Source organism: Leuciscus leuciscus (genome assembly GCF_965113295.1).
Source record: "Leuciscus leuciscus genome assembly, chromosome: 8".
Classification (NCBI taxonomy): Eukaryota; Metazoa; Chordata; class Actinopteri; order Cypriniformes; family Leuciscidae; genus Leuciscus; species Leuciscus leuciscus.
This window is the reverse complement of record NC_138732.1, coordinates 37,445,652-37,471,703: the sequence shown is the minus strand read 5'-3', so window position 1 is coordinate 37,471,703 and position 26,052 is coordinate 37,445,652. Positions and strand designations below refer to the sequence as shown.

Here is a 26,052-nt window from a genome sequence, read left to right as displayed (position 1 = left end):
GCATATATGAACATGATCTTCATCTTAAAATATTACTTTCAATATGCAAATTATTATTACGCTTACTTTATAAAAATCAGTGAAGACTTCACAGCAAAAAGACACGTGATGCACGAGCTGAAGGTATAGGTGTTTTCACTGTTATACTAAAAGGCTTTTATTTGCTAAAAAATATCAGCCAGACAACAGAAGGCATGAAGTAGATCGTGAACAACAGGTTTTTCAACAACGTTTTGATCGTTTTGATAATTTAGAGGCCTTTATATTTGCATTTTGTAAATCTATAACAAGACATCCAGCACAAAATCTGAATTAACTTCCAAGCTGCACCGTAACGCTTCAGTTACACTTCTGGCCATTCATTACACATATACGTACACACACTGAAAGTCATTGGGTTATAGCTACTGTGTCTTGGAGTGTGTATTGTTGGCTGAATGCATATTTACGTAGGCCTACTCATATCAATACGTTTCAAAAACCCCTCTGACTACATGCATAATGGTAGCCTACGCATTAAACCCCCTATAATTTGATCCCTTAAAACTCATCTTTGATCACCAAAATTACATATTTAAATGTTTTTCCCTTGGAAAAAAAAAATCGTCATGCCTTAAAAAAGCTTGAATGTAACTCTACACCCTTGCCTCATTTAGTATATGAATATGCAAATGAGCCCCGCCTCCACTCACTCACTCACTCAGCTCAGAGATCCACTCGTTGACGATCACACGTTGATCTGATTGGTTACAAGGTAGTTTGTGACGTCAGAACACAAGCGATTTCAAACCGTGTTTTTGAGACTGTCTTTGGTTCACTGCAGTTTTAAGGAGAAAATACTCAGCACTGGTGTTGACATGGATTCGCACAAGGTTTGTCTTAAAGAATATTAAAAACACCACGTAGACATAAACAACATTAAAAGCTTGATTTTCACCACATGGGGATTTTAAAAACAAAACCATTTTTTTATATCTATATTAACACTATTTTTCATCTTGCCTGAAATACCCAAAAAGTATTAGACTATAGCACAACGTTTTAGCTTTTATTTATGTTTCACATCTAGTGAATTCGCATTCAGACATTTAAGTGTGTCCAAATACTGGTGCCATAACTGTTGCTCTGACTTTTTCCTGTATCTCCTTTTACAGTAGGTTACAGTACAGTATAGGCTATAGTGAACTATATATGCATTAGTTTTCTTTCATTACAGCGTTGCACAATCATGGACCTGCAGAATTTCCGTGAAATCACTGATGCTGAAAGCTGGAGAAATAGACAGCAGTGAAGCACTGACATGCAGAGGCATGGCGAGTGTCGACGAGTGATCGAGATCAGGTCCAGACTGAGCGAGCTGAGGAAAAACATGCCATCAGACACGATGTAGTTTTATTAGAGGGGTGTGTGTGTGTGTGTGTGTGTGTGTGTGTGTGTGTGCGTGTGATGACATCATAGAGGACTGATAAAAAGTGAACTTTGTATGTCTGCATGTGGGTGATGTTATCTGTGATCGAAAGGGCTGCTTTAAAGTAGTATAAGAATTCCTGAAACCCTAATCTCTGAATCATTTAGTGTAAAAATTATAGTTTATGTCTTAGGTCTCGTGGATCTAGTGGGACGAGTCATTTGCTCGGTCGTAATTGATTCTTTCAAATTCCCTATAAACTAGATGTACCGCATCGCGGTACAAAATATGACCGCCGCTCAGGCCTGCACTGGCTTTCCACAAAAATAAATGACGTGGAGTAATTTGGCTGTATTGCGTGTTTATGTATATACCTCCCGGGGACCAAACGAAATTTTTCCGTAGAAGTCTAGTGGGGCTACATGCCCACCAAATTTCATGTTCCCCGGTGTTTCTGTGTCCCTGGTATCGTTGACGAAAAATTTACGGGGGCCCCAGCGCAGGGGGGGGGAAGTGGCCCCCGGGGACCAAACGAAATTTTTCCGTAAAAGTCTAGTAGACCAACATACCATAAAAATTTCTTCATCCTCGGTGCCACGGTTCAGGTAGTTATTTAGGAAAAACAGCATTTTTTTGGGTTTGGGGGGGCCCAGGGCGGGCGGGGAGTGGCCCCCGGGGACCAAACGAAATTTTTCCGTAGAAGTGTAGTGGGGCTACATGCCCACCAAATTTCATGTTCCCCGGTGCTTCGGTGTCCCTGGTATCGTTGACGAAAAATTTACGGGGGCCCCAGCGCGGGGGGGGAAGTGGCCCCCGGGGACCAAACGAAATTTTTCCGTAAAAGTCTAGTAGACCAACATACCATAAAAATTTCTTCATCCTCGGTGCCACGGTTCAGGTAGTTATTTAGGAAAAACGGCATTTTTTTGGTTTTGGGGGGGCCCAGCGCGGGGGGGGAGTGGCCCCCGGGGACCAAACGAAATTTTTCCATAGAAGTCTAGTGGGGCTACATGCCCACCAAATTTCATGTTCCCCGGTGTTTCGGTGTCCCTGGTATCGTTTACGAAAAATTTACGGGGGCCCCAGCGCGGGGGGGGAAGTGGCCTCCGGGGACCAAACGAAATTTTTCCGTAAAAGTCTAGTAGACCAACATACCATAAAAATTTCTTCATCCTCGGTGCCACGGTTCAGGTAGTTATTTAGGAAAAACTGCATTTTTTTGGGTTTGGGGGGGCCCAGCGCGGTGGGGGAGTGGCCCCCGGGGACCAAACGAAATTTTTCCTTAGAAGTCTAGTGGGGCTACATGCCCACCAAATTTCATGTTCCCCGGTGTTTCGGTGTCCCTGGTATCGTTGACGAAAAATTTAAGGGGGCCCCAGCGCGGGGGGGGAAGTGGCCCCCGGGGACCAAACGAAATTTTTCCGTAAAAGTCTAGTAGACCAACATACCATAAAAATTTCTTCATCCTCGGTGCCACGGTTCAGGTAGTTATTTAGGAAAAACTGCATTTTTTGGGGTTTGGGGGGGCCCAGCGCGGGGGGGGAGTGGCCCCCGGGGACCAAACGAAATTTTTCCTTAGAAGTCTAGTGGGGCTACATGCCCACCAAATTTCATGTTCCCCGGTGTTTCGGTGTCCCTGGTATCGTTGACGAAAAATTTAAGGGGGCCCCAGCGCGGGGGGGGAAGTGGCCCCCGGGGACCAAACGAAATTTTTCCGTAAAAGTCTAGTAGACCAACATACCATAAAAATGTCTTCATCCTCGGTGCCACGGTTCAGGTAATTATTTAGGAAAAACTGCATTTTTTTGGGTTTGGGGGGGCCCAGCGCGGGGGGGGAGTGGCCCCCGGGGACCAAACGAAATTTTTCCTTAGAAGTCTAGTGGGGCTACATGCCCACCAAATTTCATGTTCCCCGGTGTTTCGGTGTCCCTGGTATCGTTGACGAAAAATTTAAGGGGGCCCCAGCGCGGGGGGGGAAGTGGCCCCCGGGGACCAAACGAAATTTTTCCGTAAAAGTCTAGTAGACCAACATACCATAAAAATGTCTTCATCCTCGGTGCCACGGTTCAGGTAGTTATTTAGGAAAAACTGCATTTTTTTGGGTTTGGGGGGCCCAGCGCGGTGGGGGAGTGGCCCCCGGGGACCAAACGAAATTTTTCCTTAGAAGTCTAGTGGGGCTACATGCCCACCAAATTTCATGTTCCCCGGTGTTTCGGTGTCCCTGGTATCGTTGACGAAAAATTTAAGGGGGCCCCAGCGCGGGGGGGGGAAGTGGCCCCCGGGGACCAAACGAAATTTTTCCGTAAAAGTCTAGTAGACCAACATACCATAAAAATTTCTTCATCCTCGGTGCCACGGTTCAGGTAGTTATTTAGGAAAAACTGCATTTTTTTGGGTTTGGGGGGGCCCAGCGCGGGGGGGGAGTGGCCCCCGGGGACCAAACGAAATTTTTCCTTAGAAGTCTAGTGGGGCTACATGCCCACCAAATTTCATGTTCCCCGGTGTTTCGGTGTCCCTGGTATCGTTGACGAAAAATTTAAGGGGGCCCCAGCGCGGGGGGGGAAGTGGCCCCCGGGGACCAAACGAAATTTTTCCGTAAAAGTCTAGTAGACCAACATACCATAAAAATGTCTTCATCCTCGGTGCCACGGTTCAGGTAATTATTTAGGAAAAACTGCATTTTTTTGGGTTTGGGGGGGCCCAGCGCGGGGGGGGGAGTGGCCCCCGGGGACCAAACGAAATTTTTCCTTAGAAGTCTAGTGGGGCTACATGCCCACCAAATTTCATGTTCCCCGGTGTTTCGGTGTCCCTGGTATCGTTGACGAAAAATTTAAGGGGGCCCCAGCGCGGGGGGGGAAGTGGCCCCCGGGGACCAAACGAAATTTTTCCGTAAAAGTCTAGTAGACCAACATACCATAAAAATGTCTTCATCCTCGGTGCCACGGTTCAGGTAGTTATTTAGGAAAAACTGCATTTTTTTGGGTTTGGGGGGCCCAGCGCGGTGGGGGAGTGGCCCCCGGGGACCAAACGAAATTTTTCCTTAGAAGTCTAGTGGGGCTACATGCCCACCAAATTTCATGTTCCCCGGTGTTTCGGTGTCCCTGGTATCGTTGACGAAAAATTTAAGGGGGCCCCAGCGCGGGGGGGGGAAGTGGCCCCCGGGGACCAAACGAAATTTTTCCGTAAAAGTCTAGTAGACCAACATACCATAAAAATTTCTTCATCCTCGGTGCCACGGTTCAGGTAATTATTTAGGAAAAACTGCATTTTTTTGGGTTTGGGGGGGCCCAGCGCGGGGGGGGAGTGGCCCCCGGGGACCAAACGAAATTTTTCCTTAGAAGTCTAGTGGGGCTACATGCCCACCAAATTTCATGTTCCCACGTGCTTCGGTGTCCCTGGTATCGTTGACGAAAAATTCAGTAAGGTGACGAAAAAAAAACAAAAAAAAAACTTTGACAATCCCTATATGACCGCTTTCGCTAGCTACGCTAGCGGCGGTCATAATTAATTAATAATTCCTTTTGAGCTAAATTGACCTGTCAGAATGACTAAATTATCTTACAACTCGCCACTAAAGTCAGAGTTTTAACACTGAAAAACATTAATGAGGTTAAACCATAACCACATACAAACGACCAGATTTTTTCTTGGCTTTATTTGCCATAATAAATGTGCCTTATAAACCCAGAGTTATAACAGCCAGAAAAAAGCTAAGCTAATAAATCAATGGTCAAGAGCCCAACTTAAGCAAACACTGATCTCCATAATGGCGACTGAATAACGGACTCTTGACTCTTTCCTTCAGTGATTCTGCTTGTTAACATCAAGTGTTCATCAATAATTGTCAATCAACACTCAATTAATCACTTAAATATCTCATTCACTTTTACACTGCTTCTTGAGCGTGGACTCAAAGGCTACGTTCAGACTGTCAGCCCAAATTTGATTATTTGTGTATTTGACTGGATCAATCGGATATGCACGAGAATTGGATTTGGACTGACAGTCTGAACGTAGCCAAATAAACGCTGAGCTAATTTAACACCGGGTTTTTGCTGTGTTAGTGTGTCTGAAGGTCTTGATTAGCTGGTCCAGATGTGTTTATTTAGGTTATTTATTTATTTTATTTATTTATTTAGCTAAACTCTGCAGGACAGTGGCCCTCCAGAAACAGCATATCAGAATGATTTCTGAAGGATCATGTGACACTGAAGACTGGAATAATGATGCTGAAAGTTCAGCTTTGCATCACAGAAATAAATTATATTTTAAAGTATATTTAAAAAAATAAACAATATTTTAAATTGAAAAATATTTCACTATATCATTTGTGATGTGACACTAACTAACTAGGTATGTTATATTAGGAATAACATATTTTTGTACAGTACAGTTTATGATGACTGTACTGGGGCGTTGGCGATATGTGCCGTAAGGACTATTTTACACCAGGGTTTCCCTTTATAAAGAACAGCTTATTGCAACTGTACTGGGGCGTTAGGACCCACTCAGGCCTCAGGTTGATCAGACCTGTGGCCTCTCTAACACCTCTTCCAGCAGCGACCCAGTCTCCCAGAGATCTCCCATCCAGATGAAGACTGGGCTCAACACTAAAAAAAATAGCTCTTTGACTGAACATGATTCATTCATGGACAGTGGTTCCATGTGATTAAAGTAAGTAATCTTAACAAAACAGGAACAAATAAAACCCAGTAAAATCAACCATGTAAAACCAACTACAACCAATGGTGTTCATTTAACTTGAAAGAATGATTTTAGTTCAACTTGAATGAATGGTTTTAGTTCAACTTGAATGAATGGTTTTAGTTCAACTTGAATTAATGGTTTAAGTTCACTTGAATTAATGGTTTAAGTTCACTTGAATTAATGGTTTTCAGTTTACTTGAATTATTTAAGTTATCCTACATTTAATGCTTCTTGTTTAGTCTATGTGTCTATAACTCATTGGACGAAATCCATTTGGTCAGTTTAATACAATGTAAGAATTTTCTCTTTCTTCAGTAACTCAGAAAAGACAACAGAAATGGAATACAGTAAACAATTCATTTACTGGGGGGTAAGAAAAAGTTCACAAAAGGTGTCATACCTTTCTACAGCATAGCAAACACGTAGAAATTAATAGCTATGGGATTTTCTGCATTCTGAAGCTTACAGAATATTAGTAAAGGCAGAACACAACATGGATAGGAAATATGACAGTATATTATATATAAATAATAATACATTTATTTATTTAAAATTTTTATTATAAATAAAAAAAAGTGCGAAAGACAACTTAGCCGAAGGCAGATGCACAAAATATTTGTAAAGGCAGCACAGCACACAAGACCTTTTAAACTTTAAAACACTTTCACATGTTAAAACATTCTTTGCAGCACATTCAAAGCTTTAAGTGCACAATTCAATTTACATTACCCTTCTAAAGAGCCATAAAAACGAGCATATACCTGCTGATGCATAAAATAGAACAATGTAGGTTACTCACAAACACTTCTCTGTGAAAATGACAACTGAGCTTGCTTCAGTTTCCACGTTTTCCCATTACATTTCCAGCATTTGCAACTTCTCGGCAAAACTTCATGACGCCGGCAAAAACAATGAATAATACTGTTCAGAAAACAATGCATAGGCAAAACATGTATCACCTCTCTCTGATATTTGTTAGTGTGGCGGCATATATTACTTTATTTCTGTCAGACGTCTACACAAGTTTTATTGAGAATTAACAGAGGTTTAACTCTAATGTGTTTCACTGGATCTCATGTTGCAGTAACACAGGGTTTGTGACGTGAATATATTAATGGATCAACACAATTGTTAGATTCTAAAGACATCATTGAAACAGGTTATTTCATGATGATTATAAAACCATCACCAGGTAACCATCATCACCTGATCTCGTTTCACTTTTTGACAAACACACTGTCACAGCGGCCAAAAGAGACAAAAGATATAATTAGAGTTAAGAGCCCAACTAATGGAAACATGAATCACTGACTACGTTTACATGCAGCCAATATCCGGGTTATGGTCGGGTTAGAGTCACTATTTGGGTTTCTGAAACATTCGGAATAACGCGTTTACATGCGTGAGCAGAGAGAGTTACTCCTGTATACATGGAATTTGCAATATCCCGATGTAAACGGCGACACGCGGTTAGCGTCTGGACGTACGGACTTCCTTAAGACGCAATATGCGTCATTTCCGATTCTTTTTCCTGTATCCAAAGACAACAACAACAGCAGCAGCATGCGGATAATGAATAGTTCGGGGCAGATAGCGATCGCCTTTGTTTGCGCTTTCCTCCTCGCTCCAAAAGTGTGGTGCTGTGCTGCGTCTCGCCATGTTTACCTCTACTTCTTGTTTACTTCCGGTATACTGCACGCGGGTTTCTGTATGCGCCGTCCCTACTCAAAAGACCAAGATTCCTTGCGAATAGAACATGCGCAGAACACAAATCAATGTCCCTTTTGATGGGGATATGCCGATACGCGTTTACATGACCAAATATTCGGGTTAGAAAGGGGGTACCCCAGGTATAATATCCGGGTTTTTAAAAACCGGGATATGAGCATATCCGGGTTTTTGCCGGTGTTTACATGGCCGTGCGCGACCGGGTTATTGCTAATATCCCGGTTTTGAACGGGTTATTGGCTGCATGTAACGTTTACATGCAGCCAATAACCCGTTCAAAACCTGGTCTTTTGAGTAGGGACGGCGCATACAGAAACCCGCGTGCAGTATACCGGAAGTAAACAAGAAGTAGAGGTAAACATGGCGAGACGCAGCACAGCACCACACTTTTGGAGCGAGGAGGAAAGCACAAACAAAGGCGATCGCTATCTGCCCCGAACTATTCATTATCCGCGTGCTGCTGCTGTTGTTGTTGTCTTTGGATACAGGAAAAAGAATCGGAAATGACGCATATTGCGTCTTAAGGAAGTCCGTACGTCCAGACGCTAACCGCGCGTCGCCGTTTACATCGGGATATTGTAAATTCCATGTATACAGGAGTAACTCTCTCTGCTCACGCATGTAAACGCGTTATTCCGAATGTTTCAGAAACCCAAATAGTGACCTTAACCCGACCATAACCCGGATATTGGCTGCATGTAAACGTAGTCACTGTTATGGTGACTTCAAATGAAACACATTAGAGTTAAACCTCTGTTAATTCTCAATAAAACTTGTGTAGACGTCTGACAGAAATAAAGTCAGTCTGGTTAGTAATAAGTGAAGCTGGTAATGCTGTTTGAGGAGTTGTTTAATCCTCCTCTGCTGAGATCTTCACAGATGTAATGTCTTCTTTTCTCTTCAGTTGATTTCATCTAAGGCTGTGTCTGAAGTCAGTTGTAGTTCTTGTGTTTCTGCTCATCTCTTTTTCTGTTCTCTTCTTTCCTTCAGTGATTCTGCTTGTTCACAGGCTTATTAAGGCTGAGATGACTCTATATTTAATATACACAGACTTTGTGGCTCAGATAAGGTCCAGTTCTGGTTTATTTCTTTGCTCTTGGCTGACATGTGGCATTGCTATGGCCTGCTTGTGGCCCAGATCTGGCGAACAGGAGTGAGCCACCCAAGGGCCGTCATTCCACGCTGCATGTGGGCCAGATCCGCATTCCACAAGTGCCAGATGTGGGCCGGATCTGGGCAAAAACAATGTTGCTATCTGGGATTCCAACTAGATTTATACGCTGTTTCACATATCAGTGTTCCCTATAATTTATTGTCATTTTATTTTAATTAAGCGTACCTGATAAAGTGTCTGCTCACTTGTAAAGAAATAAAAAGTCATACCTCAGAAAAACTAACTTTCCTGTCACCGTCAGATGATCCTGTGCTTGCGGTGCGCATGCACTCTATATATAAAGAGCGAATGAAATGACAAGCATGCAAGGTCATTCAAAGTTGTCAGTAAGTCACGGGATTACCAAAACGTAGACTTCCAATAAATTACGTATCCAATACATTTCGTGTGTTAGCTGGGAAGCATTTGCATGCAGGTATGATGTTCATCAGAATCAGCGTCACATGTTTCGATAACAGTTCATGTTAGCATTGTGTATTTATCATGGTAGCTGTAGTTTACATAATCTTAACCCCAAATACCACTTCATTTTCATTTTCTGTCACTCCATCAAACAGTGCTCATTCTCACCAGATCCTAATCTCCTGCACCTGTCCATCATCAGCCTACTCAAACACAGCACACACTTCTCAGTCACTCATCGCCACCTGAGATCTCCTCGTATTCCTCCAGCGTTCGCCTAATTATACCCACCTGTGTTTCCTCACCTGTTCCCACCAATCCCAACCGTCTGTATGCTTTCCAGTCTCCTCCACTCACAGGTCATCATCAAATCCCAAGCTACCTGGTATAAAGGAAAGGACTGTTATTCAATATTCATCAATCATCAATAACTCTGACTTCATTTTTACTCACCTGCTTAATCTGTGCATCTGTTCAATAAACACCTGTTTGGGTTTGATGGTAAGCCTGTCTCTGAGTCTGGTATTCCCTTACAATTTGTTATTTTCTATATTTTTGATGACTGTGGTGGCTCATGCCAACTTGCTAACTTATTTGTATTATAAAAAACTAGTTTAGGACTGCTATTTAATAGCCTTAAATTAATAGACCATAGATCCATTAATTTTAGATATATTACCATTTCTATAACGTATCGGAAAAGGATGTTTTCCATCAATTGTCTGCGTTTTTAAATGGCAATGATTCATTAGACAAGTACCAAACTGGTTTTAGACAGCACCACAGTACAGAGTCAGTGTTGCTTAAAGGGATAGTTCACTTTGAAATTAATTTTTGGTATGTTTTAGCTTACCTCAAGGGCATCCAAGATGTAGGTGTCTTTTTTTCCGCAGTAGTTTCAATTTTGATATTTTTAGGTCAAACCGTTCTTGTCTGTCAGTCATATAATGCAGGTCTATGGTCATTATCTCAAAGAGCATGCACAGAGTCCAAATTAAAACAATTCCCCCGTCGTCCAAATTAAACAATTCCCCATCGTAAGTACACATTGATGGCCTAAGACACGAAACGAGCGGTTTGTGTGAGAAAACGAACAGTATTTATATCGTTTTTACCTCTTATACGCAGCCATGTCCGAGTGATCTGATCTGACGTGTACGCAGACTGGTGCATAGATATATACACTAGATGTCGCCTTAAAGACATTCGTTCCAATGAACTGCCGTAGACAAGGCGACATCTAGTGTGTATATCTATACCCGCCCGCGCTCTCAGATCATTTGGATGCAGCTGTGTACAAGAGGTAACAACGATATAAATACTGTTTGTTTTCTCACACAAACCGCTCGTTTCGTGTCTTAGGCCATCAATGTGTACTTACGATGGGGAATTGTTTAATTTGGACGACGGGGAATTGTTTTAATTTGGACTCTGTGCTTGTGTTTTGAGATAATGACCATAGACCTGCATTATATGACTGACAGACAAGAACGGTTTGACCTAAAAATATAAAAATTGAAACTACTGCGGAAAAAAAGACACCTACATCTTGGATGCCCTTGAGGTAAGCTAAAACATACCAAAAATTAATTTCAAAGTGAACTATCCCTTTAAGGTATTGAATTATCTTTTGTTTGCTGTGGATTTAGTTGACTCTGCAAATCTGGTCCTACTGGATCTCAGTGTGGCTTTTTTGACACCATTGACCACACCATTTTGCCTGAACGGTTAAGTAAGTGGGTTGAACTGGTTGGACCACATTGAACTGATTTAAATCGTATCTTTCTGAGAAAAGAAAATTCAGTTGAGTTTGGGAATTTCTCTCCCTCTATGGTACCATTAACTTGTGGTGTACCTCAGGGATACATTTTGGGCCCGCTTTTGTTTTCGTTGTATTTGCTCCCTTTAGGTAAACATTTTTGGAAGCATAATATTGTGTATCATTTCTATGTGGACGATACACAGCTGTACCTCCCTTTGTAACATGGTGAAAATTATGACATGCACTCTTTGTTGGACTGTCTTGCAGAGGTAAGATGCTGGCTGGCAGCTAACTTTCATATGCTGAATGAATCGAAAAACAGAAATTGTAGTCTTTAGACCACCATAATCTATTAAACAGATAAAAACAATCTGGGTCCTTTATCTGTGAATTCTCATGATCATGCTAGAAATTTGGGAGTGGCTTTTGATAACGGTGAATTCATGTGTGTGTATATATATATGTGTGTGTGTGTACATGTGTAATCTCTCTCTCTCTCTCTCTCTCTCTCTCTCTCTCTCTCTCTCTCTCTCTCTCTCTCTATCTCTCTCTCTCTCTCTCTCTCTCTCTACAGACACACACACACACACACACACACACACACACACACACACACACACACACACACACACACACACACACACACACACACACACACACACACACACACACACACACACACACACACACACACACAAACCCTGCATGCCAAAATGAAGTGTTTATAGTCTATTCATTATCAACAGATTCAAAATAATAATAATAATTAAAACAACTCTATAAATAAGATTAGTTTCAAATGAAATTTCAAATTGCCGGTATAGGCTGTCTTCTGATATTAAAAGTTTTAAAACCTTACTGAAGACTTTTTTTTCTTTGGCATTTGGATCAATGTAGTTTTATTGCAGTTTGTACCCATTTTTTTTTTTTACAATCGTTGGGACACATTTCTCAATAGTTAGGTCACTTTTTATAATGATATTTGTAATGTTCTTTGTATTTGGCGATCAAATGTAACTCTGCATACACTCTCTCACACAAATATCTGCCAGCGCAGAAATACGTTCCCTTCAGACATGACCACACTCGTCCGAGTGCTGTGAAACACAATCTTGTGTTAGTGAAAGCCTAGCATCTTCAATAATTTATCAAAGTTAACTTACACACTCTTTCAACTGTTTCAATGCGTTCTTATGGTGCTTCAAAAGCATTTAAAAGCTACACTTTATTTCAATAGTCTCCTTTAGACACTCTACTTACTAACTTTACAACTACATGTCAACTAACTCTCTTTAGATTATTAGTAGACTGTTAGGTTAGGGTTAGTAGAATAAATTGGCATGTACAACCCCTGGCAAAAATGATGGAATCATCACACTTAGAGGATGTTCATCCATATTTGTTTTACTTTTTAGCAAATAAACAAATCACAGATATGACAGAAAAGATTTTGTTCAATAGCTGAACATTCTGGCTTCATGAAACATACCTCAATCAAATCCACTTAAATATTTTTTTATTATTATTGGCATGTCTTTTTCCAGAGCACATAGAGTAAAAAGTATATGGAATCACTCAATGTTGAGGAAAAATTATGGACTCATCTTTTAATTTCCATTTTGAAACAAATACTGGGACAAGTCTAAAAATGCTAATTAGTCAACAGTTAAAAGAGAGTGCTAACACACCTTAACAGGTTGTTTGACTTGTCTAAATGAAAGGAAATATGGCCACAACAAAAGAGTTGTTAGTTGAAACAATGAAAAGGATTGCAAAACTCCTCCAACAAGGAATTTCGACACGGATTATGGCCAAAGAAGTTGGTTGTTCCCAGTCAGCTGTGTCTAAAATTTGGTGCAAGTATAAACTAAATGGGAAGGTATAAAGGAAAACATGCGGGCAGAGGAAGACGTGAAAGCGTCAGGATAGAAATCTCAAAGCAAATACAGTAGAAAATGCACAACAAAACAAATGAAAAACAAATGAAACAGGAGCCAATGTTTGCGACAGACTTGTAAGAAACCAGCTGAATGAAATGGGATTTACATAGAAAAGCCAAATGAAAAATTTGTACTAACACTTAAAGAAAATAAGGTTACAGTGCTAAAGAGAAGCAATCAAGTGTGATTGGATAGAAGTGATATTCAGGGATCACAAATCTGCATTATCCTGGAACTTTTGTCAGGTGCTGTTGTAATGAAACATAAAGAAAATCACATTTCCCAACTCATTTATAATATGAGGTTGCAGTAAATGCACATTGAAATTTGGATCCTTTTCTCATTCCATCAATAGAAAATATGTGGTAAAACTTTACAAAAAGGTTCATTTAAAATTAGTTAATGTATTAACTAACATGAACTAACCATGAGCAATACATTTGTTAAATTATTTGTTAATATTTGTTAGCGTTAGTTAATAAAAATACAGTCATTCATTGTTTGTTCATGTTAGTTCACAGTGCATTATCTAATGTTAACAAGATTTTAATAGTGTATTAGTAAATGATGAAACTAACATTAACAAAGATTAATAAATGCTGTATAAGTGCAGTTCATTATTAGTTTGTGTTAATTAAGGTAGTTAACTAATGAACCTTATTGTAAAGTGGGTAACACTTTATTTTACAGTGTCCTTGTTACATATGTTACATGTACTTCCCATAGTAATAACAATAAATTATGCAACTAACCCTCAACCAAATCCTAACCCTAGTAAGTGTAGTTGCTTAATATTACTCAGTACTTAAATATATAATTACACTGTAACAATGACACCTTAAAATAAAGTTTAACCATAAAGTGTTACCAAATATGTTAGGTGATGATGAAATAATTTTTCAGGATGATAATGCATCTTGCCACAGAGCAAAAAGTGTTCAAGCTGTTCTTCAGGAAAGGCACATCGACTGAATGACAATGCCAGCAAACAGTCCGGATCTCAATCCAATTGAAAATTTAAGGTGGAAAAATACTGGTCCATAAAGCTGATCTGCAAAGCTGATCTGTCAACCGCTGTTTGGGAAAGTTGGAACAAGCTTGATGGGGAATATTGTTTTTTATTAGTGAAGTCCAAGCCTCCAAGAATCCAGGCTGTCAAAAGCCATGCAGAAAAATGTAACAATGTACTAAATGTGTTTTTTGTTGACGATTCCATCATTTGTTCCTCAACATTAAGTGATTCCATACTTTTTTTTCCCTCTACATAGTCTGGAAAAAGACAATCCAAGTGGATTTGTTTGAGGAATGTTTCATGAAGTCAGAATGTTAAGCTATTGAATAAAACCTTCTTTGTGTCACATCTGTGATTTGTTTGTTATAAAGTAAAAAATCTGGGTAATTATTGCCAGGGGTTGCAAAGTTACTTCTAGTTACTGTATGTTAATGTCTAGTTACTAAGTTAATGTATGTTTGAGGAGCGTCAAAATAAAGTGTTAGCAGATATTAAGCAGACAGTCACTAATACTCTATGAGAGTTAGTTGACATGTAGTTGCTAAGCATGCTGCAATATGTTGCCATACTTAATAAACCAAAACCTGCATTTTTGTAATTCATTCTAGATTTACAAATGACAATAACTGTGTTAGACTGTACTATAAAAGACAGTTATCATGCACTATCCCTGAGAACTTTTATGTTCACTCCCTCACACCCTTTGGCACGAGTGGCTTTTACGCAACTGCATAAAGGTGTGGTACATTATAATAAGATAAAACTCCTTTAAAAACAAAAGAAATAAAGCAATGGTCCCTGCCCCAAAATTTTAATTTAACAGCCATACACCATTCATAACTGTAGCTTTTCTGGCATGCATGAAACACAAAAGGAGAAATGTTGTAGTTACTCTTTTCCATACAATTAATAGGGACTGTATCTTTCAAACTTCAAAAAAGCACTTTATTAGTACCATAAAAAACATAGATTTTTATGGTATCTTCGTGTGGAGAACAGGCCTAACTTTAAGGAGTTATTCATTGATGACAACTTCAAGCAGATCGTGCGAGTTACGCTTGAGAATCAGATCTGGTTCATGAACAAATCATTCAGACACGAACCCATGAGCCAGAGTCTGTTTTTTCAAAAGTCGCATTTTTAACACACATTTGTATAATAAAAAGGAAGAGTTTTAGTTAGTCTCATTGGTCTGATTAACCAAGCTCTCCATTAGCCAAACAATTTGAATAACGCATAATAGACAAACCCTTCATATTTGAATGGTATTAGATGATAAGTCAATTGCATTTAATAGATTACACTTTCAATAAAAAACAGTGAATCAAGGAATCATGTTGTGTAGCAACTCGTTCAGTAGATTAAAAGTTTTAAAAAGCCAATTTTTTTGCCAATCGCTAGTTATGTGGACTTTTATTTTGTTAATTTTCTGTTTCTCCGCTCTCTTTAGTTTTGGTTTTCTATGTTACCGAATATATCCCTGTTAGTTTCTATGGTTACCAATGGTTTGCACACCTGTGTCTAGTTTAGTTTCCCATGATACATATACAGCAGAGTTTCAGTTGTCCCTTGTCGTTTCTCGTCTTTATTTGTATGTGCTTTGTTTATCTCTTGCGATCTCCTCAGTTACAAATGACATACTATTTAGAGTGTTTCCTGTTCGTGCGAGTTGCTTACCACATCATTTTAGTGTTCAGTGGGCAATATGCATCTGTCTGATCAGAGAAAAGTCTCAATAATATATAATTAGAAGTAAGAAAAGTAATATCAGACATCCCCTCATCAAGCTGCACGTTTTGAGTGATCATTCGTGTCACTAGCACACATTGTGCCGGATAAGTATGAAGCAGAAGTTCACTAACCCTGAATATTGGTGCTTACAGTGTCTACATGTTTTATATCATCTGTCAAGAGAAATGGAGTGTTCTCTTCTAAATTATTAGATAAAGATCTAAATTATAAGAAAATATGTAATAAAATGCAGAGAATTACAGGTCCTGGGGCCGTGAAGTTTTCATCAGGTGACAAAAACATATCCTGTGCACAAAGATAAATATGACGTATGTTGCATTATGTGTGTGTGGGTGAACATGGGTTCTGGGGAACAGGAGCATTGTTGTGTGTAGCTAAATGTCTAGAAAGGTAGAAGTTTGATAACATTTTCAATAAAAAAAAAAGTGTGTATTGCTAATGCCATTGACACAAACAGGAAAAGCAACGACAAGTAATGTAACAAATAAAGAAAGTAGAAGCAACATGTACGCAAATGTAGAGATATTGTGTGTCATTAGGGATTATAAAATGGGGCCTTTTTTAGCTCTCTTTGTGTGTTTGTGAAAGATCTTCTGGAGAGAGAGAGAGAGAGAGAGAGAGAGAGAGAGAGAGAGAGAGAGAGAGAGAGAGAGAGAGAGAGAGAGAGAAGCCATAGACCACAACAGAAGAACACACCTTTTTCTTAGAGAGATCATATATTGAACAAAGACAGGGCAAGCCTTAAAATGCAATTGTGTATTTGGCTCATAGTGTATTTAGCTTTAGCCTCTAGAAATAATAAATTGAGAATGAGGACTGCCCTCAAAACTCTGAATAGTATTTTCCCAGTCTGTTTATTGCTGTAGAGTAAGAATTCATAAATATCATAAATTACTTTCTGAAAAAGTTAGTGATAGCGATATCCCGACTTTACAAAGTCAGTCTCAAGACAGAACAGAGTGGGCCGTGGGAGAGCATAATAATCAAAGAAGAGAATATTATACGCCTCCTGAATCTATAAAGGTAGATCTTTACAGGAACTGAGTAGTGTGAGGAAGCGGTTTGTGACCAAGATAAGAGTGACGTGGTCGCGGTAGAAACCACCCAGAGGGTGACATCATCCAGTATCTAAACACAACCTCTTAGGTTTGAATCCATAAAAGGATACGTTTTTTTAACTGCATTATTAGGCAGCTATATATATATATACCTGTATATATATATATATATATATATATATATATATATTAGTGCTGGGCAACAATTAATCACATCCAAAATAAGTTTGTGTTTACATCATATGTGTGTCTACCGTGTAGAATTATTTTGTATATATAAATACACTCATTTGCATATACTGTATATATTTAAAAAATATTTGCATGTATATATTTATATATATTTATACATCATTTATATTATATATATATATTATATATATATAAATATTTAATATATAAAAAAAAAAATCTTAAATATATACATGCTTGTGTATTTATATATACAAAAAATTAAACACAGTACACACATATATTATGTAAACACAAACTTGTATTTTGGATGCGATTAATCGTTGCCCAGCACGAATATATATATATATATACTTTTTTTCTGTCAAGGAGACCATTACTAAGTATTATTTTCATAAAGCGATTGGACACATTTTAGAACTTTTTACCATTATTTATTAAACAAAAATATCATCTCACATGTCATTTGAAGAATGCAGAATGGCACCAGATTGATGTGGGCAGTCATTAGTTGGTAATGACGGATACAGATATGTGCTCATTAACAGCCCACCTCATCATCTCCTCTCTAAACAACACATGTTAAAAAGATTGAAAATATCCACAGGTTCAATTAATACATGATCCTCGTTTTAAAAATGCCATTCAATTTAAAAATGATCCGATATGCAGGAGTAGAGCAGACGTCCGGGGGTCGGGACGGGGAGCGTGAGGATGTGAGAAGAGCCGTGGCAGGATTCATTTCGCCCCATCTCCAGACTTCTTTTCTTGCTCAATATCTGTGAACAGATGAAATGAGAGAGGTGCAACAATGAACATAACAAGAGAAACAGATGGCCTTCTCAAGCTTCATAACCCAGGGTTAAACGCTGTGGGCTCAGGGTACGTTTACACGACAACGATGTACTAAAATCAGAAACGTTTTTTCTTTGCATTTTTTCGCCAGCACTATCAAAACTATCCCCGTTCACACGGATCAGTGAAAATGACTAAAGACGCTGTATTCTGCTGCCAGGCCAGTAGGTGGCGATGTCACTTTGTAAAGAAAAACTACGCGCCACTTGAAGGCAAGCCTGTTGTCGGTACACGATCCGTTCCACCTGCACGATCCGTTTCACGCATGCGTAGTAGACGCAGTAGAAAACGCACATGCGCAAATGATAATTCTGTTTTGCGACAATTTACGACACTGCACGATCTGTTCCACGTAGTTCTTTCTTCATGTAAGTGCAGATTGTCTAGGCAGAAATGCATATTATTTTAAAAAAAAGAAACGCATATTATGTTCCTTATTGTCTTCTGTAAACAACATTGAAGGGATCATTTTTCCTCATTTAGATTATATAGATATATATTAGCTTATATAGACCCATACCATACTAATACAAAATTGCTCAACTTAAAAGTTAACTAATATTAGCAGCTTTTAATAATAAAAAAACGACACAAACCGTCTTTGACAATACTACTGACCTCAGACCAAAACACGGCAAGTTAAGCCTAATACCATACAGCAGTGAATCGCAAAGGAGAGTAGCCTATGGAGGAAACTGATCATGTATGTTAATGTAACAACTCACAACTCCTTTATTATTTTTGGATTGGCAACCACGTAAACACATCGTAATGCATAGTGCAAGCTACATTTAAAAGCATCAAAATAGACCCGCTGTGAAATGTTAAACACAATACAACTAACGTTACACAAATATGCCGCAAGTTGTGCCATCGCATGCGTGGTTCCGATAGTGTAGGAAAACCGTGACGTTTTCTACTACGTAATTACGCGCATGCGTGTACGGATCGTGCAGGTGGAACGGATCGTGTACCGACACCTGTAACTGAAAAAAATAAACGAAATTCCTGCTAACGTTCTGGTACACAGGGAAGGAAACAAGAGGAAGTTTTTAATGGATGTCAATAAAGGACAGGCTTCACTACGCTGAATAAACTGCTTTTGTGAGGAAAAGCTTATCATTTATTTGGCTAATCTTCAACATGTGTGATCTTAAACATTAATTTTGGATTGATCTATTTTTAGAGTTTACACCGAAAAAAAATGCTGTTTTATGAGAGAAGTCATTGACAATTGAGCGACGGGTTATAATTCAGTTTACGGCACTTCTCATTCATTTCTATAGCATCTGCAAACAGTGATTGACTGTCACACAACTCTAAATGAAATGCATTGACGTCCAGGCTGTAATGTGACTGGTTATCAAGGCACACGTGATCCAAATGAGCTGTTATGCTTTCTCCAAAGGTAGATCCACGGACCCTCGTATCTCCCAATAATAAAACCATCTCTGGACTGAACAGAAATCCGAACAGAAATTTGAAACCCGTTTTCAAAAGTTTGCATTTTCATGTCCCCCAAAATGCTGCTGTCATGTAAAACACAGACAAAACGCATTCAACGTTTTCAGTTTAGGCCTTAAGAGTAGCAAAAAAAAATATAAGAGCCATAACTCGGTATCTAATCAAAATTCAAGCGACAAATGCTACATATTCCATATCATGTGGTATTTAAAAAAAAAAAGAAAAAAAAAAAGAGTAAGAATTAATTCTGGCCATGAACACATTTTGAAAAACAGTGTTATAGATCAGGGTTTCCTCAGGACGCTCCTCCCAGAATGAGTTGAATGAACTGTTTTAATTCATAAGACATCTAACACTGTTCTGGAGCATGACTTGTACTCCAGCACATTATATGTTGCTTTGAAACAACCTTTAATGTATAAAGCATTATATAAATAAAATTAACTTGACTAAATCATCATTACAATGCCAGCACATCCAGATCTGCGAGATATTTTCTTGTTTATTTCTTTCTCTTTTTATGAGGAAACTGTAAATGCAAAGTGAGATGTAAATGATCTTAAATTACTTCCACTGAACGAGAAAAACAAAGGACAACTTCAGGCACATAAAAACAAAACACTGTGGAAACAAATCTAAATGGATCACATGGAAGATGTTTACAATTATTAGTAGTAGTTCTCACGTCAGTTGAGACATATTGATCTGAGTATCTTCAGAAAACTTTAAGTCTTCTGACAAGCTGTACTGAAAACTGATATTAAAGGCAATTATTGGAGAAAATAAATGCTTAAATCTACTCAGTAGGTGTTGAAGAGTCGATCATTACTTAAAGGGTTAGTTCACCCAAAAATGAAAATTCTGTCATTAATTACTCACCCTCATGTCGTTCCAAACCTGTAAGACTTTCGCTCATCTCCAAAACACAAATAAAGATATTTGGTAACACTATTTCGATAGTCCACTTTAGACATTCTACGAACTATAAGTAACTTTGCAACTACATGTCAACTAACTATCATTAGAGTATTAGTAGAGTGTCTGCTTAATATCTGCTAACCATAACCTAACAGTCTACTAAACTCTACTAATACTCTAATGAGAGCTAGTTGACATGAAGTTGAAAAGTTACTTATAGTTAGTAGAATGTCTAAAGTGGACTATCGAAATAAAGTGTAACCAGATATTTTAAAGAAATCTGAGAGATTTCTGTCCCTCCATTGACAGCCATGCACTGACAATTTGACGCTTCAAAAAGTTCATTGATAGATCGTAAAACTAATCCATATGAATCGAACAGTTTAGTCCAGAGACTCAATAACTTTATATGATGAACAGATTTAACTTAGGCTTTTATTCACATAAACATTCATCAACTCACACATCAGTTGTGGTAAACGGAAGCTCAAGCATGTTCGCCTGAGGTGAGAGAACCAATGATGTTCATTCTCGTGTTGCGCATCACGTTTGAGCTTCAGCAAGAACCACTGAGGTTCATTCTCGTGTTGCGCATCACGTTTGAGCTTCTGCAAGAACCAGTGAGGTTCATTCTCGTGTTGCGCATCACGTTTGAGCTTCTGCAAGAACCAATGAGGTTCATTCGTGTTGCGCATCACGTTTGAGCTTCTGCAAGAACCAGTGAGGTTCATTCTCGTGTTGCGCATCACGTTTGAGCTTCTGCAAGAACCAGTGAGGTTCATTCGTGTTGCGCATCACGTTTGAGCATCACAAGAACCAAAGAGGTTCATTCTCGTGTTATGCAGCACGTTTGAGCTTCCGCAAGAACCAATGAGGTTCATTCTCGTGTTACGCATCACATTTGAGCTTCAGCAAGAACCAATGAGGTTCATTCTCGTGTTACGCAACACGTTTGAGCTTCAGCAAGAACCAGTGAGGTTAATTCTCGTGTTACGCATCACGTTTGAGTTTCAGCAAGAACCAATGAGGTTCATTCTCGTGTGTTACGCATCACGTTTGAGTTTCAGCAAGAACCAATGAGGTTAATTCTCGTGTTACGCATCACGTTTGAGTTTCAGCAAGAACCAATGAGGTTCATTCTCGTGTTACGCATCACGTTTGAGCTTCTGCAAGAACCAATGAGGTTAATTCTCGTGTTACGCATCACGTTTGAGTTTCAGCAAGAACCAATGAGGTTCATTCTCGTGTGTTACGCATCACGTTTGAGCTTCTGCAAGAACCAATGAGGTTAATTCTAGTGTTACGCAGCACATTTGAGCTTCTGCAAGAATCAATGAGGTTCATGCTCGTGTGTTACGCATAACGTTTGAGCTTCCGCAAGAACCAATGAGGTTCATTCTCGTGTTACGCATCACGTTTGAGCTTCAGCAAGAACCAATGAGGTTCATTCTCGTGTTACGCATTACGTTTGAGCTTCTGCAAGAATCAATGAGGTTAATTCTCGTGTTACGCATCACGTTTGAGTTTCAGCAAGAACCAATGAGGTTCATTCTCGTGTGTTACGCATCACGTTTGAGCTTCTGCAAGAACCAATGAGGTTAATTCTAGTGTTACGCAGCACGTTTGAATTTTAGCAAGAATCAATAAGGTTCATTCTCATGTTACGCATCACGTTTGAGCTTCTCCAAGAACCAATGAGGTTCATTCTCGTGTTACGAATCACGTTTGAGCTTCTGCAAGAACCAATGAGGTTCATTCTTTGTGTTACGCATCACGTTTGAGCTTCTGCAAGAACCAATGAGGTTAATTCTCGTGTTACGAATCACGTTTGAGCTTCTGCAAGAACCAATGAGGTTCATTCTTTGTGTTACGCATCACGTTTGAGCTTCTGCAAGAACCAATGAGGTTAATTCTCGTGTTACGAATCACGTTTGAGCTTCTGCAAGAACCAATGAGGTTCATTCTCGTGTTACGAATCACGTTTGAGCTTCTGCAAGAACCAATGAGGTTCATTCTTTGTGTTACGCATCACGTTTGAGCTTCTGCAAGAACCAGTGAGGTTAATTCTCGTGTTACGCAGCACATTTGAGCTTCTGCAAGAACCAATGAGGCTCATTCTTGTGTTACGCATCACGTTTGAGCTTCTGCAAGAACCAATGAGGTTCATTCTTGTGTTACGTATCACGTTTGAGCTTCTGCAAGAACCAATGAGGTTTACTCTCGTGTTACGCATCACGTTTGAGCTTCTGCAAGAACCAATGAGGTTCATTCTTGTGTTATGCATCACGTTTGAGCTTCTGCAAGAACCAATGAGGTTCGTTCTCGTGTTATGCATCATGTTTGAACTTCAGCAAGAACCAATGAGGTTCATTCTCGTGTTACGCAGCACGTTTGAGCTTCCGCAAGAACCAATGAGGTTCATGCAAGAGGTTTGTTTTCGGGGGTCAAGCAAGTACGGTTGAGCTTCTGTTTATGTTCTCTGCCTAAATTCAATCTGTTCATCATATAAAGCAATCATGTCTTAACCTCTCAATTCATGTGAATTAGTTTTACGATCTCTTTATGAACTTTTTGAAGTGTCAAAGTGGTAGATGTGTAGCTGACAATGGACTCGTTGAATTGACTTTATTTGTTGATGAAGTTATTCATTCAAGTTGAATGAAAGTCTTACGGGTTTGGGACAACATGAGGGTGAGTGATTAATGACAGAATTTTCATTTTTAGATGAACTAACCCTTTAAGTGTGCACTTCCATGATCTTATCTTCTCATTCCCTGCCATATGCAGTTACATTTTATACCTGTGAGTAGGGGTGTTACATCAATATTACTTAATGAAAATGAAGCTTATGGTCCATAACAAGCTTTTGTAAATCTTGCTGCTGGATGGTAATCACTGGAGTCCCTCAACAGCCACTCCTTTCTATCTTGTACTCTTCAGCTCAGCTCTTATCTCAGCAGAATTCCTCTATGTGTATATTCTTGTAATGTTTGCTTTGCCGTGTCAGATCGGCACAAGACTGTGCAAGGGTGAGCTGTGATCTAGAACAATGAATCATGAGGGCGAGGCTGCCAAACCCGCTTACCTTCTTGAGTTGGCAGGGTGTTCTTCTCCGCTGTGTTTGTCTTTTTTAGACATCTCTTGTCAAATTTCTGCACTTCTTCTTTAACGGGGTTGTTGTCACTCATTTTGGAGAGTCTGTGAGAATCCAAGCAATTGAATACGTTTTAGACAGCTTCAGTCTCTACATGCAATGTCTGCTTAATCTTTTCCTAATTAATCATTAAAAATAGCTGTTCGCAAATCAAAACTTTCTTTACACAAATTATTCGACTTATTGACATTCTAATGCTTTTGTCAAACCAAATGTGTGTTTGGACAGTATTTGTATTTCTTTTGCTGTTGCCAAACATAGCCGGCAAGACATAACGGCATCTAAACCGTGGTTAAACCACATTTTTTAAAAAGCAGAAGTGGCATTTTTAACTACCAAAGAGCTATTTCCTCAAAGGTGTACGTTTTCCTGACTTTGTATGGACACGTCGACGTGCCCCACCCGCCCCTCAGGTGTGTGTACAAAACCCAGGTTACACAACCCCTTATTAGCAACAGGCTGGCAAATAGTAATACACTATTGATTTTTTTTATGGTTTTTGTGCATTTCCAGAACAATTACAATCTAACTGCGCTGAAGCATGTATGTTTAACAGATAAGGTCAGCAAAATGGTAAAGCAACAGAAAGACCTGCACAACACCAGGAAGTGATCTTACAAAATCACTCAAGTAGACTCATTCAAGTAATTTGTTACCATATGATTTTCCATGGCATAAAAATACTTTGCTAAACAATGCAAAATTATCTAAATTTAACTGGTTTTATTCAAGCTATTACCTAATATGACTGAATAATTTCGTTTTGAGGGCCAGATCATATTCACTTTTTAGTCATAATTTAATATCAGATTTCTCCAAAATAGACAGATATATGATATGCACAATGAACACAGCAACCCTGAAAACATATTGGTTTAGCTAATCAAGCCTTTAGTTCGTGTGTTGAAGTCTTCGATGTTCCCTCTTAATGTTCTTATTTGCAGATGACACATACAACAGCCTCAGTATTATTTTAACAACAGAACACTTTCAAAGCAGATACACACACACAAACGTATGGTAAATGAACAAGAAGGTGTGATCATGATCACGGCATGAACCAATGATCACGTTAAAATCCTCATGTCTTCACCACACCCAATCTGACTCGGCGCCAAGTCTAGTCTCAGGGATTTTGCAACACTTCCAAATACTGCAAAATGTTCCAAGTGACGTTTTACTGCAACTGGTTTTAATGCGCCATGAGAATTTATGCCAGACTGCGCAAAGCAAAAGCATACGCATCTCTTCTACACCGCAAAATGTTCGATATTTCAAACTAGTAAGCTTAATAATTAAACTGCAAGCGCTCACGCACACACTACGCATTCTCGTACACAAGCATATGCTGCACTTCCTTGAATTTTAAAACATGAGATCCCTTCATATTATTACTATACATATTAAATGTAATGTAAACATATATGTATATTATAATCGCATGTTTACAATTGTATAATGTACATGCATACTTTTAAAGAGACACGTACGTCCGTGATAATATCTGGATGTTATGTGAAAAACTATGATTTGGTATAACACCGCAGAGTCTCTTTCTCAGATTAAATAAAGATATAATTCGAGAGCCTTACCTGGCGCTGGCCTCGGAGAGCTGTGGTACACAAAATATCTCAAACAGAATCTCTGTGCAGGGCTCAAGGTGGGAAACTGGTTTAAATAGCCATCACATCCCGTTGCGCAACAGCAGGCGTGTAATCCGCTCGCTCTGATTGGCCCAATCTCTCACTACTGTGTTCTGATTGGACAAATCTGCAGCGTTTCTGCATTTTGATTGGATAATCCTGCAGCGCAGTGAAGTAACGGTAAATCGATTGTACAGTGAGTGAAAGTGAAACGCAGTGAACGTGTTTCTAGAGAAGAGACACCTCGAATCAAAATACTGCATCTTAACTAGACGTTTCTATGGAAGCTTTTTTCCACCACTGAATACAAAATAAAAAAAGGTAATTGCAACTTTTTATCTCGCAATTCTGATGTTTTTCCCCTCACAATTGCGAGTTTATATCTCGCAATTCTGACTTTATATTTCGCAATTGCGAGTATATATCTCGCAATTCTGCCATTGTAACTCGCAATTGTGGGGGGGGGGGGGGGGGGGGGGGGGGGGGGGGAGTCAGAATTGCTAGATAAAAAAAAAATAATCGCAATAATATTTTCAAATGTGTAACTCCGTGGCGAAAACAAGCTTCACTTGTCTTCCTTGAGAGAGAGAGGCAGTGAACGCACCAGCAGCGACATCTTGTGGCCATTAACACCTTCAGGTGCTGATGCAAAATACACAAATTCATATATATATATTTTTTTAACCAATTCTAAGGGGAACAAACAAGAATGTTCTTTCAATTAAAATAAAATCAACTGAGAGCCCAGTGGATAGTCTGAATTAAAAAAAAAAATCCTAATGGATAAAATACAGTACTTTTACGTTTCTCTTAAAGGGATAGTTCACCCTAGGCTGAAAATCACTCGCCCTCAAGATATTCCAAACCTGTATTTTTCTTTCTT

At 39.2% G+C, this 26,052-nt stretch overlaps 1 protein-coding gene and 1 long non-coding RNA gene across 2 annotated transcripts; both read right to left on the bottom strand.

Annotated features, from left to right (window-relative positions):
* Window positions 1–17,547: 17,547 nt before the first annotated feature.
* Window positions 17,548–25,243, bottom strand: tmsb1 (thymosin beta 1). The gene is made up of 3 exons (XM_082178493.1): window positions 25,119–25,243; window positions 23,458–23,570; window positions 17,548–17,914 (listed from the first exon to the last, which is right to left on the bottom strand). The coding sequence occupies exons 2-3, from the start codon at window positions 23,558–23,560 to the stop codon at window positions 17,874–17,876; spliced, it is 144 nt and encodes a 47-aa protein (XP_082034619.1). The 5' UTR covers window positions 23,561–23,570; window positions 25,119–25,243; the 3' UTR covers window positions 17,548–17,873.
* LOC309505129 lies at window positions 17,921–23,451 on the bottom strand. Its single transcript, XR_014208306.1, has 3 exons — window positions 22,719–23,451; window positions 18,971–21,227; window positions 17,921–18,208 (listed from the first exon to the last, which is right to left on the bottom strand). It is a non-coding gene; the product is annotated as an uncharacterized lncRNA (long non-coding RNA).
* Window positions 25,244–26,052: the final 809 nt, after the last annotated feature.

Coding starts and splice junctions, on each gene's coding strand:
- tmsb1 (XM_082178493.1), bottom strand. CDS start 23,560: ATGAGTGACAACAACCCCGTTAAAGAAGAAGTGCAGAAATTTGACAAG. Junction 17,915..23,457: donor CACCCTGCCAACTCAAGAAG/GTAAGCGGGTTT, acceptor ATCTGTTCACAG/ATATTGAGCAAGAAAAGAAG.